A 19,442-nucleotide genomic window follows, 5' to 3' on the forward strand; every position below is an offset into this window, starting at 1 on the left:
CAAAAACATCCACAGGCACTGACTCTTCAACTGCCATATCTTTACCCCAGCCTCACAGAGGTAAACACCGGTCCGGAAGAGGATAAGCCTAACTTCAGCTCCAGCAGCTGAAACTCATCAGCAGGTCCGGCAGATACAAGTTTAAACTCTGTCTGGGCTGAGCAGAGTAAATAGGCAGGCTGGCTTTAAAAATACAAAGAGTGAAATGTATATCCTTTACTTGAGAGTCTATCATCTATGCAGATCCAAAAAGGAGAATGGGATTGAGACTGGGTTGGGGAGGGATGGCAACAGTTGAATCAAAGAGTCCATCCATAGAAATGTTCACTTATAAGAAAATTTGTTTCTTACTGCCCTCCTCCCTGCTAGGGGCAGGATCTCCTACCCCCAGCACCCTGCCAAAAACAAAAGCCCAGCCGGACTCATACGTGAGTCATGGTCCCTGCATAGACACCATCTGAGTCAGACACGCAGACATCCTCTTCCAGCTGTCAGATATTTAATCCTACTCACCTTTCTCCAACACACAGTGCTAACCAACTCACCCATTCTCTCTCCTTTTCCTTTTTAAAATTCCTGCTAAAGGCCCACACATAGCAGCTCAGAGGCACTCAAAAGAGAAAAATTTGAAGTCAACTGAATTTCTTCCACGAAAAAATATCTAGCTATATTTCCTGCCACTTTTTCTTTACAGATAGCTCCACATTTTTGTTTACAAACTTGGAATCATAGTATACCTATTGTTTTAGAGCTTGGTTTTTGTTTCTGTTTTTGACTTAACAATACATCAGGAATATTTGCCCATATCCATAACTGTTCCATTATATATATTTTTACTAGCTGCATAATGGCCTGTCATATATTTCACCATAATATACTTTTTTTTGTAGTTCTATCAATCTTTTTTGAAATTGGGGTATAGTTGTTTTACAATGTTGTGTTAGTTTCTACTGTACAGCAAAGTGAATCAGCCATATGTATCATATATCCCCTCTTTTTTGGATTTCCTTCCCATTTAGGTCACCACAGAGCACTAAACAGAGTTCCCTGTGCTATACAGCAGGTTATCATTAGTTATCTATGTTATACATATCAGTGTATATTTGTCAGTCCATAACATACTTAATCTCTTATTGTTAGACACTGAAGTTGTTTCCAATTTTTTGTTTTGTTTTTGTTTTGCTTTTTTTTTATCTTCTCTTTTATTCTTCCATTCATGAATTTATTCTAGCCTTCTTATAGTGCCCTGGCTTCTCACCACACTCTCCTAGAATAAAATGCCAACTTTGTGACCTTGTATAATTTAACCTCGGAGCCTTAGTTTTCTCATATGCAAAATGGAGATCATAATACTTGTTTTAGGTGTATCTGAGGATTAGAAGTAATATATATGAAGTGCCTACAATATAGTAGATGCTCAAAAGTGGCGATTCTTTTTATTTCAGAAAGTAGATTGCTGAGAAATCATTTGGCTTTAATTAAGAGATAGTAGACCACATTTGGCACCTAGGAGAGATGGCTGTTTTATTCCATTATTATTGCAGTATCAGAAGAGTGCTCATTCTGGTCTTCAATTCGTGCAGAAAATATTTCTGGTGAAAATGCATTTTTTAACATTAAGATCCTATAATTCCAAATTTAATTACATATACGTGGTCATTATTGAAGGAACTAGATACTGATGTGGAATTAGAATCAGCAGCTGTCTGAGGAATGCAAGTATTTATAGCTCCCTAGAGAATCGGGTTAGGCTACAAGGGCTGCTCCTTCACCATAGAAAAGCTGGTGAATGCTAGACCACTTCTCTATCCGTTACTTAAGTAGTGAGAAGATTCTGTGGCCATGTGGAATCGGATGCCTACCAGCCCTCACGCAAACACATACAGATGGAAGGTCCAGAACTAACGAGCCTTAGAAACGGGAGCAGACAAAAAGTATGCGCAGGATTGGGAGAAGAAAACCCAGAGAGGGCCATTCACACTCCAGCCGCCTTTGGAGCTACCTTCCGTGGCTTTCGCTGAGGAAACCAAAAGCCTGAGTCCTGTAAGACGTGGGGTGAGGACAGGACATGAAGAGACATGGTGCTCCCCTTTCCCCCAGTCCTCTCTCTATCACAGAGTTTGAAACTGCCCTTAACTGCTCTGCGCACATAACGGTGGGAGAGCCGGCTTTCCATCCCTCTTCTGCATTTGCTTCCCCCATCCCGCAGACCACTTTTCTACTGCAGTTAGTTCCCTGCTCATTCACTCTTCTTGGTTAACACCTTACTTACTAGTTAATGTCCAGGTAAGTGAAAGTGTTTCCTTTCTCATCTATAAGATAGGGAGTGTCTAGTAAGTATTTTTTTGAGTTCTCTTCCAATGCTCTATATAGTCCACATTTCTATTTGTATATTGTGATTTAATGATCCAAGCATTTGGTACCTGTTAGAAGACCTGATTTCTGTCCCTGGATCAACTACTACTATGCATCCACTTAATATAGGGGTCATGAACTGTAACATGCCTGCAGGGGCCAGCAAGAAACATAAAGGAATGAAGTAGCCCAGATAAAAGGCCATAGGTGGGACCGTAGTGAACTAGAAAGTGTGTGCCCTGGCCAAAGGGGAGGCATCAGCTCAGCACTGGCCAGTCGGTGCTGTGGGTTTTGCAGAGATGTTATTGCCTGATCATCAAACGAACAAACAAATGAACAGTTAAACATCCCCTTTCTTTCTAATATAGTTGTAAAAATCATTTATAGTCCTTCTGTGTGTATGATCATATATGTTAGACCAGCAGTGTTTGCACCTATGTGAATATCACTCTTTTTTAAAAAGTCAGCTCAGCCATAAAAAGGAATGAAATTTTGCCATTTGCAGCAACATGGATGGACTTAGAGGGCATTATGCTTTGTGAAATAAGTCACACAGAGAAAGACAAATACTGTATGATATCACTTATATGTGGAATCTTAAAAATACAGCAAACTAGTGAATATAACAAAAAAGAAGCAGACTCACAGATATAGAGAAAAAACTAGTAGTTACCACCTTTGGCATCTAGGAGAGATGGCTGTGGGGAAACGGAAGCAGGAGGGGCAACATAGGGGTAGTGGAGTAAGAGGTACAAACTATTAGGTATAAAATAAGCTACAAGGATATATTGTACAACACAGGGAATATAGCCAATATTTTATAATAACTATAATGGAGCATAACCTTTAAAAATTGAGAATTACCGTATTGTACACCTGTAACTTATACAACATTGTACAGCAACTATACTTCAATTTTAAAATTTTTTACATTTTTAAAAAGTCAAATTAGGGCTTCCCTGGTGGCGCAGTGGTTGAGAGTCTGCCTGCCGATGCAGGGGACGCGGGTTCGTGCCCCGGCCTGGGAGGATCCCGCATGCCGTGGAGCGGCTGGGCCTGTGAGCCATGGCCACTGAGCCTGCGTGTCTGGAGCCTGTGCTCTGCAGCGGGAGAGGCCACAGCAGTGAGAGAGGCCCGCGTACCACAAAAAACAAAAAAAACAAAACAAAAGTCAAATTATCATCCCATGCATTGCACACTCTTTAGCAAAAGAAAGTTAACACAATCTCACTAAAGTAAAATAAGAAATAGCAGTATATTTTCACAATAACAAATATTGGGAAGTAGAAACTTTGCGTTTCCTTTTTTTTTTCAATAGTAATTCTGTAACTTTCATGGTAATTGTCAATACAAAACAGTCAGTAGGGAAAAGAAGAGTAAGGAGTAAGTTTTGGGAAATGGGAAAGGTATTTCACAATTTATTAAGGAATAGAGGCACCTCATTTTAACCCACCTCAGCACATTCTGTAGACACACCATCACACACGCAGTACATCTAGAACTTACCCAAACCTCAATTGTTCCCACGTTCTTTCTTCATGACAAATCCTTAGAAAAATGAAATGTGTTTACAGCTACCCTTGGGTAATTACAATCCACATTTTATATTCCATCCCCTTTGAAATTCTCATGAAACAGGAAAAGATAATGAGTGATAATATTCATTATGTAGAAAGCCTTTGAATAATGCATCAGAGATCCATTAAAATAAATAGAAATAATATATTTTAACAGCCCAGCCACAAACTAGTTGGGAATACTGAGTAATGAATGGCATGGCAGGGCCAGAGGCTCTCACAGCCACACTGTTTTTGGACAGAAGATGAGCAATGCATGTTTGAAATCCATAGGCATTTCAAAGTTTCCTCTCACTCTGTTTCTTAAGGAAACCATACAGTTGCCTTGAAATTATAAGCAACTACAGGAGGCATTATGTGCTTCAAATTATATTGCCATCACAGGCAAGACCTAATAAATCCAAACCTAAGGTTAAGTGCAGTATGGGAGAAAGGCCACTGGATTCAAAAACCAGAGGCCCAGCCTGTAGTCTCTTGCTTTGTGATCTTGTACCATTTATCTGTTGCCATGGTGGTGATGTGTAATAAAAACCCACCCACATCAGTGGCATCCGATGTTAAGCACTGATTTCTGCTGCTGATGAGAGCTGGGTTCCCATGGGGCTTACTCGTGCGTCTGTGATTGATTGGCTACGGATTGGCGAGGTACCGCTACTGCTTGCTCTTGGCTGAGCTCCGTCAGGTACCTGGGGCTTCAGTTGGGACAATGGCCGACTGAGTTCTGTGCTATGAGGCCCCTCCTCTGCCAGCAGGCTGAGCTGGACTTGTTCTGCGGGCAGCGGCACGGTTCCCTGGGGCAGCGGGGAGTGGGGGGGCGGGTGCAGGGGCTCGGAACTGGACTACAGTCACTTCCTCTGCATTCTGTTGGCCGAGGCAAGTCAGAAGGCCAGCCCAGGGGTCCAGAAATACACTCCACCTCCTGATGGAGAACCCTCAGCCTTACAGGGGGACCGGAGAGAGAGAGGGGAGGAACTGGGACCATTTTAATAATCAGGCTGTCACAGATCTGGGGCAAGTTATCTGACTTCTTTAAGCAACCGCTGCCTTGCCTGTAATCCACAGGTGGTTGTACAGCCCAAGGAGAGAATGAAGTGAACACACTTTTTTTTTTTTTTTTGCGGTACGCGGGCCTCTCACTGTGGTGGCCCCTCCCGTTGCGGAGCACAGGCTCCGGACGCGCAGGCTCAGCGGCCATGGCTCACGGGCCCAGCCGCTCCGCGGCATGTGGGATCCTCCCGGACCGGGGCACGAACCCGCGTCCCCTGCATCGGCAGGCGGACTCTCAACCACTGCGCCACCAGGGAAGCCCAGTGCACACACTTTTAAACTCAAATTCACTGTAACCGTTCAAGTGAAATTAACTAAGGCATGGTGCAGGGGATAGAACCAAAGAATCTGCAGCATTCCTCTGTGGATGCTGGCGGTCTAAGCTAGTGCTGGGAGATTCCTGTTTTTAAAAATCAGAAAACACCAGATAGTTCTGGGATTCGGAGCTGGCCGTCAGACCAGGCCACTCCCAGTCACTGCAACCCAAGGCCAAGGACAAAGGCCAGATTCCCAATGCTTCTGCCCCACTAGAGGTCACAGCAAACTTTAAGACCATCCCATCACTTCTCCCACGGAGTAAACTGGTCTTGTCCCTGTATTTTGAAAAAGGTATTGTCTTTATAGCAAATCATCCCACCGGGTAGCTAGGTTTTTGAGATATCCTCTTAGTAAAGATCCTTCCATCCCCATCATTCTCTCAATTCCGAGCAGATTTTCATAATATCCCTGCTGACAGTAGTTGGAGGTCAGCACATGTGTTTTCTAAGTAAGTTTTCCTCACTGTAAATGCCAAGTGGACACTGGTGCTGAACAGCCTATCAGCTAAATGCTTTCCCGATCCTGGCCAACAGGAACTGTCACTCAGAAAGCCACGTTCGCTCACACTGAGATGTCCAGGAAGCACACCTAGTCTCTGTCTCTTCACGTTTCTGAGCCTTCTCCATCCGTGACGGCCCCCTCTCCATACCCTCGCATCCCTGTCCGTAACTCTGGGCTGCAGTGTGGTTTTTCATGGCATAAGGAGAAGAGGTTTCCGGGGTGACCAGGACGCAGACCTTCCAGTAATCAAATCCACAGGCAAGGCAGGCATCAAACAGCCTTTTGCTCATAGCCCTCTGCCGGATCGCCATTCCAAACATCAAGTAACCCTGAACTGGATACCTTAAATTATATCACTAATTAACAGGAAGAGGTTAGTGTTTTGTTTTCACCTCAGACGGTGCCTGAGAGCTCCAAGCAAATTAACCCCCGGCTGCGGGGGTCTCGCCAGACTGCGTAGCCTGGTTAGAGGCGAGACACCGCAGCGTGAGGGACAGGGGCTCCGAGTGGCTGGAGGGAGGGCCTCAGAACAGCCATGCCTCCCCGGGATGGGAAGCGGCCAGGAACAGGGGTTATCGTTCCTGGACCCAGTGGCACAGAGTCCTTCAGCAGCACTGGCCGCTGCTTGGGAGCTGTGGTCGAGTTTCCCCAAAGCTGCCTTCATCTTAAACCCTCTTAAAGGCTAAAGGCAAACAAATCCTTCTTGAAACCTGAGTCCGTTTTAAGATGTCTGCACTAAAATCCCCGTTGAACTATTAGCTGTAATATCATATAATTTCCTTTTCCTGAGAGTAACACTCTTGGTGATTACCGCTATAAGGAATCATAAAGCTCACCCTGTAAGAAGCTCTGCTCAGTTTCCCACGGTGATAATGTGTTACTAAGGCGATTTTCTGAATTTCTACCTGAGGTGTTTTTTCATTTCACTCCGACTACTAAATCCTTCCCTTTTCTTTTTTCTTGGTCTTTCCTGAGTTAGAAACGCTGCATGGGATAGTTGATTTGGGTCTGAGTTGATCCTTAGCACAAAGGTCACTTTGGGGGCAGAACAACAGAATTTATGATCAGACTTTCTTCATAATGAAAATATATATCTTTGGCTGTTTTAAACCTTATTTTGCAGTGGTATCATGTGTTATTTTGTATTTTTATAATCTGTGTATATAGTGTCTTCTTTCTTCTTTTCCAGACTTTAGTTATCCAATAAATACGAAATACTACATAATCCTTGATTCGAATTAGGTTGAATTTAAAATGTCTTTTTTATTTTAAAATATGACTTTAAAATATGTCTGTTTTTAATTTGCACTTTTTAAATTTCCGCTGTTGTCGATCCATGGATCTTGCGTTTTATTGTTAAAAATGGGTTGATTTGGGTTTTTTTTTACCAACTACAGACAATAAAATTTAAAACTTAATTTATATGGGGTCAAAGGGTAACCTGAACATATTACATTTCTCCAGGAAAAAAATATATATTCTAATGGTAGAAAGTTAAAAGGAGACAAATTCCAGCTCAATAAATGTTCAAGCTGCCTAACAGTGAAAGTCAGCTCGGGACGCCCCCAGTGAGTCAGTTGTGCATCTGGAATTGCTGTGACCAGGCCGGGTATTCAAGTAGGTGACTGCAGGGGTCCCTTTACAAAGTCACATCACCTTTAAAATTCTGTGGTTTTTTTGTCTAGGCTTTCAGAAAGTAGAGAAAGGAGGATAATGAACAGGCACAGAGCACCTGCCCTGTGCCCATCTCTGAGCTCTTTTCATCCTTTCTACAAACCACTGAATTATTCACCCTATTTGACAGATGAGGAAACTGAGGTTCATAAAGTAATGTGCCTTGGGAAAGAAGTAAGGATTCAAACCTAAGTCCTACTGATTCCAAGCACCCTGAGCTGATCACAGCAGAACCTGTCGCTTTCTGCGGCCAGCCCTAGGCCTGGGTCTGCTTGCCTGCACCAGAGGGTAGTGGGGGAATGGAACTGGACCTACAGAGGGAAAGGCTGTGTTTCTCTCTTGGGGAAAAATAAGCTGGGACTTTCCGTAATTAGAGAAGTTAACAATAGGTGGCGGTACATACCCGTAACAATGATGGTGCCTGTGCTAAATCAGTACATTTTCTTTTTCTGAGTTCTGTATTGTTTTCAATCAAAGTGCTTTAAATGAGTCATTTGAGCAATTTATGCAGAGCATCCCTACCCATTTGAATAAGAAAAAAAAGCAAATGGGAATGTCAGCTATCAGACGAGTTGCTCTTTGCATTTCTCACTGTGACAATAATAATGCCAGAGCAGATTTGGTGCCCCCTGTCCTAAACCTGGCTTCCAGGAACCTCCTTATGACCCCTTGCTGCTTAGGAGTTTCCTTCTGCCTTTTCTTTCTCTAAACTTACAGACTGGGGCTACTAGGGATGCTAAGAAAGTGCTTCTTGAAAAACACTTTGTTGTCAAACAGCAATGAAATGTGTTCGACTTCAAATGAAGGTTAGGACAGAGTTGGATCCACAGCCTGGTTGCGTGTATAGCAGATACACAGCCGGCTGGCCCTTTGTGACCACATTTCCAGCAACATCCCTCTGGAGCTTCCCAGATTCTCCACAAACATAATGAGCTCCCAAGACATCTCTGCCTCTGAGGCTCTGGACGCGAGGCAGTCTGTAGAGCCTTGTCATGTTCCAACATTCTGCTTTTCTGACTAAGCTGGAGGTTTCCTTAAGTTTCTCGAGAGTGAACCTCTGGTGTGTTTTTTTCTTAATGACATAAATGGGCTCCCTTGGTTGGCTTTTGACAACCGCCTCAAATAAAATTTTCCTTCAGACAACCTTATTTGAGAAAAAAAAGGAGTCTTTCTTCGGAGAGCTCTGGCCCCGGGATGCTGTACTTAATGAGTATCACTGGATTGTCCCCGTGGGGTAGGACACTAGATGACACCAGGCAGCCTTATTTGGCTGAGGACCCATTCCTCTTCATAGACAAAAAATGAAGAACCTAGGAGTAAGACAGAAATAAAGACACAGACTTACTAGAGAATGGACTTGAGGATATGGGGAGGGGGAAGGGTAAGCTGTGACAAAGCGAGAGAGTGGCATGGACATATATACACTACCAAACGTAAGGTATAGCTAGTGGGAAGCAGCCGCATAGCACAGGCAGATCAGCTCCGTGCTTTGTGACCACCTAGAGGGGTGGGATAGGGAGGGTGGGAGGGAGGGAGACGCAACAGGGAAGAGATATGGGAACATATGTATATGTATAACTGATTCACTTCGTTATAAAGCAGAAACTAACACACCATTGTAAAGCAATTATACTCCAATAAAGATGTTAAAAAAAATGTAAACTCAGTGTCTCAACGCATTTTCATTGTGTACCAACTATGTGTTTGGTATTGTGCTGGTTGCTATAATGTGGCCTGAAACTACTTTTCTCCCAGCATGAATTTGTGTGTGGAAAAAAAACTAATACAGTATGAGTTAAAAATTATCATCTTATCATTTATCAACTTATCAAGTTATCTTCTAGCAAAGGTTATCATTTATGAGTTGGGAGTATTATTGCTCACTCACTGCTTCCTGTGAAGAACACATTAAACTACTTTCTTTAGCAAAATCAGGCAGTTCTTCTGGATGCTACCAGATAACAAATAGCTGAATGTAATTAGTGTCCTGTTTGCTTCTGCCCAGCCTGCAGAGTGGGATGAACCTGCAGATATGCTTTGTCAACGACAGCGGCAGCGATAAGGACAGCGATGCTGATGACAGCAAGACCGAAACGAGCTTGGACACCCCCTTGTCTCCCATGGTGAGTCCCAAAGCTGCCACTGAGGCTCAGAGTGTGCTTTCCTGGTCATTTAGCTTCCTTTCTGTTGTTAGTCAGAAACAAACATTTCAGAGATTAAAAAAGCAGTGTCTCATGACATTTCTTGACACGGCATGCTCCTAAAATTTGACAGTGATTGAAAAATAAAAACTGTGATCCAAGAAGGAAACATAAGCTCTGTTAAAGTTAGCGACCACTTTCATACTAAATCATAAGAGAAATCACATAGGCCCTAAGAATTATAAAAGAAAATACACTATATACCAATCCTTCCCCACTGGGCTTAGAAATATGAGCACAGACTAGCAATGGGACACATTTTAAAAGGCAGGGGATGGGGTCCAGGCAGGGGTGGGAATGGTAGCACATAGCTGTTGCTCAGAGAAACCAGCAAGGTAATGTGGGTTAAACATTGGTTACTATTCCTTGCACACGTATTACAAAAGATGGCTTGATGATCCTGGGTGCTTGTTGCTGGATTTCTTTCCTCTCTGGGAGGTCTATCGCCTTTCGTACCAAAGACTAACTAACAGGAAACCGTGTTGGTTGTTGAGTGCAATGCCGCGTCAGAACCGCGTAGGATATCTGAGATCCTGTCCGCTCCAGGGAGCAACGCACCGCCTTAGCTCTGGGTTAAATATTTTGCTGTGTCTGTTCACTTCAAGAAAGGTTTGAGAGTAAGAATCAAAGAAATGTCTCAAGTTTGTTGCAAATATATATTCTCCCTATTATTAATTATGTTACTTTTTATGCTAAAATCAGAGTCTATCACTGACTGAGGAAATAAAGTAGCTTTTAAAACGTTACTTGCGATTGGTACAAGTCAAATCAAGAGTTGAGTCCCTTGATGGAGGGGACTCTTGGCTACTTTGAGAGAGGGCTCAGGGAAGACTGTAGCTCATCTCCAAAGATGGTACCCGGCACGCAAAGCTCAGGGCTGCTCTTTTTCCCTTCACAGAGCAAACAGAGTTCTTCCTATTCTGATAGAGACACTACTGAAGAGGAATCCGAATCCCTGGATGACATGGATTTCCTCACAAGGCAAAAGAAATTGCAAGCCGAAGCCAAAATGGCCCTTGCCATGGCCAAACCAATGGCCAAAATGCAAGTAGAAGTGGAAAAACAGAACAGGAAAAAGTCTCCCGTCGCTGATCTTGTAAGCAGCGAACGCTGAAATGCAAGCGAGTGTTTGGTGGCTGCAAGTGGTTGAGGCTGTCCCAGTCCTTTCCCAGAGTTATGCAAACTTGGGTTTTTACAAGGCAGTGTGTAAAACGTACTGTCATTGAGAAATATTTAAGTCTGTTTCTTTTTCCTTCCTACTGTATCACTGAAGGATACATACGCAACAGATTTCACTCACAAAAGTAAACCTTGCTCTTGATTCATATCTACTGTGTTTCTTAGGGGCAGTATTAGCTGTCATGGGAATATTTTAATTCCTTTAAAGCAATCTCAGTTTAATCATATCTACTGTGTTTCTTAGGGGCAGTATTAGCTATCATGGGAATATTTTAATTCCTTTAAAGCAGTCTCAGTTTAAGAACCCATTGCTATGGCAAACTCACTATTGCTTTAGCTCTTGTTCCCCCCTTTTCAATGAAGACAGTGTGGCCGAGTGGATGAGAGCCCTGGGCTTTGGAGCTTAAGACTAGCTCTGCCATTGACCTACTGTGGGGCTCTGGACACGTCTCAGTTTTCTCATCTATAAAATGGGAATAATAATAATAGCTGTGTCAGAGCACGATTGTGGAAAAAGTAGTCAAAGCACTTAGCACAGTGCTTGTAGCATGCTATAAGTTAATAAGTAGCTGATATTATTAATTTTATCCATGTCATTGACATTACTTGAGCTCCCTGGTAATTCATTTGTGGATGTAATAATTGACTCTCAGTTGTAGCCCAGTCCAAACGCTTTTGATTTGAGTAGTGTCCCATTCTGATGCCAATAGTGTTTCAGATGATGTGCGTATATGGAGGGCCTCACATTGGGAAAGTCAGATGGGGAAAGCTTTTAAGCAAGGAACCTGAAGTGGGTGAATGAAGGTGGGTCTTTTAGGAGAAAACTGGGTCGTACGTTCAGTGTGCTTGCTGCTCACTCCTCCATTTCTTCCCTTTCTGTCTTCAGCTGCCACACATGCCTCATATAAGTGAATGCTTGATGAAAAGAAGTTTAAAGCCCACTGACCTGAGAGACATGACTATTGGGCAGCTACAAGTGATAGTCAATGATCTCCATTCCCAGATAGAAAGTAAGTGTAAGATGCTCTGGAAAATGGGATATTAAGTGTAAAATATCATGGGATGGATAGTACTATTTCCTGGATTCAGTTCCTTGGTACGTTTCATTGGGGTCCTCCTATGTACTTGCAAGGAAAAGAAGAGAATCACAAGGCTCTCTTTTTGTTTTTGGTTTTTTTACTGTAAAATGTTGAGAAACTTTAAGACTTTTTCAATGTTCACAAAGGTTAGGGATCCTTTTTATTCATCTGAAATCCCCAGCTCCCAGCACAGTGCCTGGCATATATTTGGCTCCCAACGCCTGTTTGTGGAATATAATTTAGTAGTTACAAGTCATTTATTATACAGTTATACTCTCAGCTTTACTTGCACGTACATTCATTTTAGGTCATCAAATTCTATTCGACTTATGCTGTGGGACTCCAGGTGGTGAAAGTATATGTGACCGATATGTGAAAATTATAGGGTGAGAAAGCATGGGCCTTTTCCCCCCAGAATGAAGAAGGGCCTCCACAGGAAGTGTGCAGGGCGGGTGGTGAGTGAGTGGCATTCACTCGAAGTGGTTACTCAGGGAATGGCAGGTGCTGGACCAATGAGAGAGCTCGCTCACTGGGAAAGCGTGCTTAGCCCAGGTGAACTCACGAGCCCTCCAGCCTCTGGGACATACAAGTCCATAAAGTCCGTAGGCTGATAGATTAAAACCACCTAAGAGACATGCCAACCAAATGCAAACCAACTAGATGTATTTACTTACTCAGGTACAATAAAGGTATTGTGGTTATGTTAAATTTTTTTTAATAAGAGACCTGTCTTTAGAGACATTTACAGATGAAATAATATGATGTCTGAAATTCTCTCTCAAATGATCTAGTGGGAGAAGGGGAGATAGATGAGTTCAAGACTGGCCATGAGTTGATAACTGTTGAAGCTGGCTGGATGCATGGGGCAGGGGGATTCCTTAAACAATTCTCTTTACTTTTGTATCTCTTTGAAAATGTCCATAATAAAAAATTTAAAACTTCATACAGAAAAGACATTCCCACGCACTATGCAGGCACTCTACTGAGTACTAGTATAAAAAGCTACCCTAAGAACCCACTAGAAAAAATAAAATTGGATGTATTCAGTGGCAAGTTAATACCTTCAGCATTTTAAAATCAAGAGAAAGGATTTAACATTTTAATTAGGAAACCATAGATTCACAGGCTTTTTTAAAATTCAACTACATTTTAGGGGCTTCCCTGGTGGCACAGTGGTTGAGAGTCCGCCTGCTGATGCAGGGGACACGGGTTCATGCCCCGGTCTGGGAAGATCCCACATGCCGCAGAGCAGCTGGGCCCATGAGCCATGGCCACCGAGCCTGCGCGTCCGGAGCCTGTGCTCCACAGCGGGAGAGGCCACAACAGTGAGAGGCCCGCGTACCGCAAAAAAAAAAAAAAATTCTACTACATTTTAATTTTAGTTGAGCATAAATTACTAGGAATTAAGGACTTAAAAGGCTTTCTGATCTTTTACCACTGAAACATCCTCCATAGACTTTTAAATAATAACATTGCCAGCTAGTCCTTTTCAGGAGTAGATGGAGTTTTAGACCCCTTTGTATGACTTGATTTGTCCTTTTTTAAATTGAAAAGTAACCTGAACTAAAGGCAGACAAATGCATCATTTGAGGTCAGGATCTCTGGAAACATTTCCAAGGAGGACCTCACTGAATATCCCCTTCCTTTCTTTGGTGTCTGGGCCCAGAGCTCTTGCTAAATGAATGCTATCCCTCGTGTGTCCACATGTCCAGACCTAGAAGCTTTTACTCTTAGCTGATGTGAGGGGGAAAAAGCAAGAGAGAGCCCCCTGCTTGTTTATATTTTTCAATGGCAGAAGCCAAATTAAACCCAGTACCCTGATTTCAGGAAGACTAGTTATGTTTCCATCTATTTTATGCCCAGTATAAATCCTAAAGAATATTTTCCTCAGCACCCATTGTCCAGAGAACTCAGGGGTTATTTCTTCAGGTCTTACACATCTGGTTCTCCCACAGCTTTAGATATTACTGTTTCCTAGAACAACCTGCACATAGGGCTGCCCCTTTCCTCGACCCCGAGGAGCCTTTGAGCATCCTCAAGGCGCCTTCCTCCGCAGCAGGGGCTCTGATGTGGCTCTTGTCGGGCGCAGTGGCCCCTCCAGCTCTCCGTGTGGCAGGAGCACCCTGAAGATGAACGGTGGAAAACTTAATGTGCTTCTGCGTTCACATTTCTTGAAAACCAAATCCCACTTCCTCTAACAAGCTGTTTTCCTAACAGCTAACAATTTCTTTTCCCACTCTAATGTGAATGTAATTGGATATACTTTGTACTCCTTTTCTTTCAACACTTCTATAAGTATGCAAGCTAGTCGTGCTCTCAAATTGGTGACTTCTCCTGGGCTTATGAGAAGCTAATGTAAGGACTCTACATTTTAGCAAAAATAGCCTCCTGCTATGTTTAGCTGTTTGTATATATGTATGTATCTATCGTACATATATAATGGTGCATAAGTAGTTTCACATCCTGACTTAGATGCAATTTTATCTGTTTCTAAATGCTTTCGTTTCTTTGCCCCAGGCTTGAATGAAGAGTTGGTCCAGCTGCTTCTCATCCGAGATGAGCTGCACACAGAGCAAGATGCCATGCTGGTGGACATCGAGGACTTGACCAGGTCAGTGGTGCCTCATCTTTCCAAAGAAGGAAAGAAGCCTGGGATGGTTGGAAGTCTAACAATTAAGGCAAGAGCGAGCTCTAGAGAACTTCTTTCCTTACTTCCATGAGTAACTCGCCTAATCTCTGCTGGTGTCAGCTGTTTAGATGGAGGGGAAGCGGCCAAAACTGCTCCCATCCAAATGCATGGCTTCTTCACTACTATCCTCCCCTAGTGATGGATTGTAAGTGCATTAGAACTTCATCCACCCCCACTTAAATCAGGTCAGCAATTCTGGCCTAAGGACTTTATCCTGAAGGACTGTCCCCTTGAGAGTCGTCCCTAAGCCATTCCATGCTGGCACGATTCCAGCACGTGGTGGGTGCCACCAAGTGGCACTTGCTGTTATATGACCCGACTCTTGATCGCATCTGCCATGCCCGGAAGCAAGGACACTGGCATCTTTCCACAGCACCAGCGCCACCAGATTGCTCTCACCATGGGGAGACTCCAAGACTTGAGTTTCTAGCTGGGCCTGGTTCCGTGCGCCTGTCTGTAAAGAGGTAAAGAATGCTTCCTTCCCTGGGGGTTAGGGAAACTAGGCTAATGCTGGTCAAGATCTTGCATTTCTTCCTAGTTTTCCTTGTGGAAAAGCCTCTCACCATAAATATATAAAGTATGTGAAATACTGTGAGCATTCCTATGATCCTGTATTGTATTTACGATGCCACCTTTTCTGAGACAGTTTATAGGAAGTCTTTAAACCACAAGGCAACAGTTACTATTAATCCCAGAAATGGTATTCAGAGAGTAGAAGCTCCCAAGGAGAGAAAGAAAACTGCTTGTCACGGTAACATAAGGAATTAACCACATGATCCAGAACCATCCAAGAGAAGTTTGAAAACATATGTAGTGAAAATGCTCTCAGCACTCACCACAGGGACCACTTCTCAATGTGTAACACTGGGTAAAATATTTTTCCAAATGCAGTGTTCTAAAAATAGCTTGGGTAGCAAAATAAATGCTGCAGAACTATGTTTACGTTTGTTTTTAAAGACCTGTGGGCAGCACTTTCTTTTGTATGCTTTGGATGTTATATTGCCTCAACCCTAACAAAAAAACAAAAACAAAAAAAACCAGAAGTTCTCCTCATACCTTCTTAGCATATTTGCCTGCATGTGAAATATAGTAACACTCAAATACTATTATTGCCCCCTACAGCTGTATTCAGGCACTGCACCAACAATTGTAAGACACCTGCCTTTTTGTTAGGCTAACAACTTTGCATATAGGGATTAAGATTCTGGGAAATCAGTAGTGAAATATACAACCAGGACATGCATCTTCTGAAAAATATATAGACTCTTTTGTCAATTCTGTGGCTTGCCTATGATAACAGAGACCATTTCTCTGCCCCTCAGAGCAGCGTTGGCACCCCTCGTTGCTAAGACGACATTCAGAGGCTCCTCCCTTCTCTCAGAATGTTAGGCTGTTACTTAGGTTTGCAGTGAATTTTGCTTATCCCTTCAGATGGTGTGATCATGGGAGACAGGGTGGGCAGAACCATGGGGTTCAAAGGAGAGGGGTCACTAATTTAAAGGTACTAGAGGAACCCTTTAAATTAGAGCAGGTGCAGAGAAGTTTCTATGCCCATTCCTGGCTGAAGAAATATAATTTTGCTCATGGAGGGACCTAAGGATACTTAAACTTCCCTAAAGGTAGCAGTGCCAGAGTTTTGCAGCCAGATCCCAGAAGGCTGAGAGCTTGGCCGCTGAGAAGCCCTGTTCACCTATTCCCTTTACCTGTGCAGCTCCTACCATCCAGGTGTCAGTTCAGATCGGTGGTTCTCAATTTTGGCTGCACATTGGAACCAGCCTGGGGAGCTTTTAAAATACTGATGTCTGGGTCTCACTCCCAGAGATTCTGATTTAATTATTCTGTGAAGTAGCCTGTGCATTAGGAGTTTTTAAATCTTTCCAGATGATTCCAATGCACAGCCTAATTTGAAAACCATGGGTTTAGATACCTCTTTGGAGAAGTGCTTCCTGATCCCCCAAGACTGATGTAGGGCCCTCTGTGCTCCTGGCAGCATGGCATCCCTCCCAAGTAGAGGCTAATCCTATTGTATTATATGGTTTACAACCAACCTGGCTATAAACCCCCTGAAAGCAGAGACAACACTATTTTCATTCATTGCTGTGTCCCCAGAACCTAATACAGGGCCTGCCAAGTACATAGTAGGTCCTCAGTAGGGATTGTTGATAAAAAGAAGTCCTTGTGGGGCTTGAGTGAAATAAATCCTAATAAAGACTTTATAAATAGTTGACGAGAACCTTTTGGTTTTGTGGACGGAAACCCTTTCCCTCCTTTGTTTACAATTTTAATGAAATTCACCCTTGTTATGTATGTCTCAAAATAACACCCAGCTTTCAATATTTTCTGAAGCTCTTGCCTGCCTATTCTTTCCTTCTCTCTCAGAAAACCCCTTGTTTGTATGCACACACACACACACACATGCACAGATACATATTTTAAAACTGCTATAAGAACTATACTTTAATTAGCTACCATGGAGTCTTAGTCACTGGGCATCAAAATATTTCTTGAGCTTTGTTCAAGTGAGGCCCATGAGCTACTTTATGAAAATGATAAAGAAGATGGTCTGCTAGAAGGCATAATTTCTTTTTTAGGAATAGGGTGCTATTGATGTCTTTTTCCTGAGTCCCTTTGTTGGTAGATGCATATCAGAATATTCTCTGTGGGCTGCCGCATGTGGCAGGGACACTGTTGCCACTTCTCTGGGTCTGAATGTATTTGTGGTCTTCCCTGGAACACAGATGGGAGACATTCTGCATAATGCCAGTGAGTTAAACTTGATGTCACTGACTACCCAGGTCTAGGCAGCACCGAGAAACTGCCCCTGGACCTCTGATGACAGCTGGAAACCACACCCTTAGATGCTTTTCTCTTGCCAGATTTATAATTTCCTAAGATCCTCTTTCAAAACATTTGTTTCTTGCAGCCTTCAGACCCTGCCAGTCTCTGGGAAGACGTTTACTTAGTGCCCGATCGAGTGATGTAAGCAGCTTGGCCATTCCTCCCACTCCATCTCCACTGGCCAGCTGCCGGTTAGCCCAACTTTGGGCTCACAGGCCGTACGTAATAGGGCTTGATGAGTAAGACTCACCCCACCCTGTTGGCCCCTCACTGCCGTGATCTTGCCCTTGGGACTAACTGAGGGGGAAAAATATGCAAATGTGGGAAATCTTGACATCCACAAAGGCCTACCGTTTGTTTGGAAGACATTAGCCTTTGTAAGAATAAAATTGAACTACTGTATTATTAACAAGAGCCTTGTTAATACTTAGGTTTGCATCTATGTGCGTGTTTGGATAAAGTCACGCAGTTACTTTCTATCACAGCACCTTGTTTTGACTTTTTGCTTAGCACTTAATCTTCTATCTGCTATCTCCTTGCTTGCTGTCTGTTCCTTTCTTGTCTCTTTCCATTAGAATATATGCTCCATGAGAACAAAGATCATTGTCTGCTCACCACCAAATCCCCAGCACCAGGAGCACAGAGAAGGCACATATTAAACATTTGTTGAATAAATTATCCTAGTTACTTTTCTCTTTTCATTTTTAAACACGGCACTTTTCTTCTCAAAGCAACGTGACATCTACATGTCTCAGGTTAATCCAGTGGCTTACTAAATAAAAGGAATCGTACATAGAATATAAAAATTGGAAGAGGGCAAATCCATTTGAATTAAGTACCGTTTCTTGATTCTCTTGATTTCACTGTGAGTAACTCCGAGCCTCTGTTTGGAGGATGTTTTAGCTGTTGATGGGAAAGCAATTTGGCTTTCTCCTTAGCACTAAATAATTGCATTCTTCATTTTACAGACACGCTGAGAGTCAGCAGAAGCACATGGCCGAGAAAATGCCTGCAAAGTGAAAAGAAGCCATCCAACCAGAGGACAAGCTAGAATTTATTTTGCTTCTGTGGTTGTAAAAATGCTGTTGCTAAAGGTGGCATAGAAACAAACAAATATCAGTGTTAGTCATCGATAATGTCTGAAGCTTAACGTCCAGTGATTGGCCTTTGCTTCTTAATTTATTTTAATTTTTTTACTGTGCCACTAAATACCAGGCATTTTAATAAAATATTGTTCCAAAAAATGTACAGTACTTACACCATCACAAATCATGGTTAATCAAAGAGGGTAGTTTTAACTTTATTTTTATTTGTTTAGAGATTCTGAGTTGGAGCAGTATTTTACCATTGACTGCTTTCATTCTTCACTGTAGTTTTAAAGAAGAACTGTAAATGACGGTGCTATCCAAGTCAAAAAATACATGCCTGCCTCGTAGTGAAGTTGTAGGTCTCTGTACTATGTATATTTTAATCAGTTTTCAACATTTTGTGAATGTTGACTACCTGAAGTTCATTTTTAGATGTGCTATTAACATTCTGTTGGATTCAGAGGGTTCCTTAAAAGTTTTATGTATAAATATGTAAAATAAAAATTAAAACTTTGTTTCATAGGATATGTCTTTTTGCTCACTAGCAAGCCCTACACTGGCTGTACTTCGTCCCTCTTCACTCTTCCTCAACTGAAATCCCCACCGGGAAGCTTTTATCAGTGAAGAAACAAAGGGCTCCAGAGGACAAGAAATGCAGGGAATCGCCAAGAAGATTGTGGAGAGTATGGGAGTGTGTGTGTGTGTGTGTGTGTGTGTGTGTGTGATCCAAAGATGACAACATCAGGCACATCAGAGCCAGCACTGTTACTCCTGAAAGTTATCAGTCTGGAATTTCAATACTTTATTATTTAATAGCTGCTGGTCTTGTCAGAGCCAATGACTGCATCCAAACTGCATTTCCCGAATTTGCTACGTGAACAGATGATGCCTGCATT

General features: G+C 42.7%; 1 protein-coding gene across 8 annotated transcripts in view; it reads left to right on the forward strand.

Moving 5' to 3' along the window:
* SCHIP1 (schwannomin interacting protein 1) overlaps positions 1–19,068 on the forward strand; it is a 127,306-nt gene extending 108,238 nt beyond the window's left edge. For 4 of the 8 annotated variants that reach the window (XM_081235034.1, XM_081235037.1, XM_081235036.1 and 1 more), the window contains 6 exons: positions 9,478–9,595; positions 10,572–10,769; positions 11,739–11,862; positions 14,449–14,542; positions 14,969–15,084; positions 18,427–19,068. In XM_081235034.1, the coding sequence (XP_081091160.1) occupies positions 9,478–9,595; positions 10,572–10,769; positions 11,739–11,862; positions 14,449–14,542; positions 14,969–15,050 (616 nt within the window). In that variant the 3' untranslated portion in view covers positions 15,051–15,084; positions 18,427–19,068. The remainder of the gene's footprint in view (positions 1–9,477; positions 9,596–10,571; positions 10,770–11,738; positions 11,863–14,448; positions 14,543–14,968; positions 15,085–18,426) is intronic. The other 4 variants (XM_081235035.1, XM_081235032.1, XM_081235038.1 and 1 more) reach the window with 2 other exon arrangements.
* Positions 19,069–19,442: the final 374 nt, after the last annotated feature.

The sequence above is a fragment of the Mesoplodon bidens genome, assembly GCF_964165515.1.
Source record: "Mesoplodon bidens genome assembly, chromosome: 5".
Lineage (NCBI taxonomy): Eukaryota > Metazoa > Chordata > Mammalia > Artiodactyla > Ziphiidae > Mesoplodon > Mesoplodon bidens.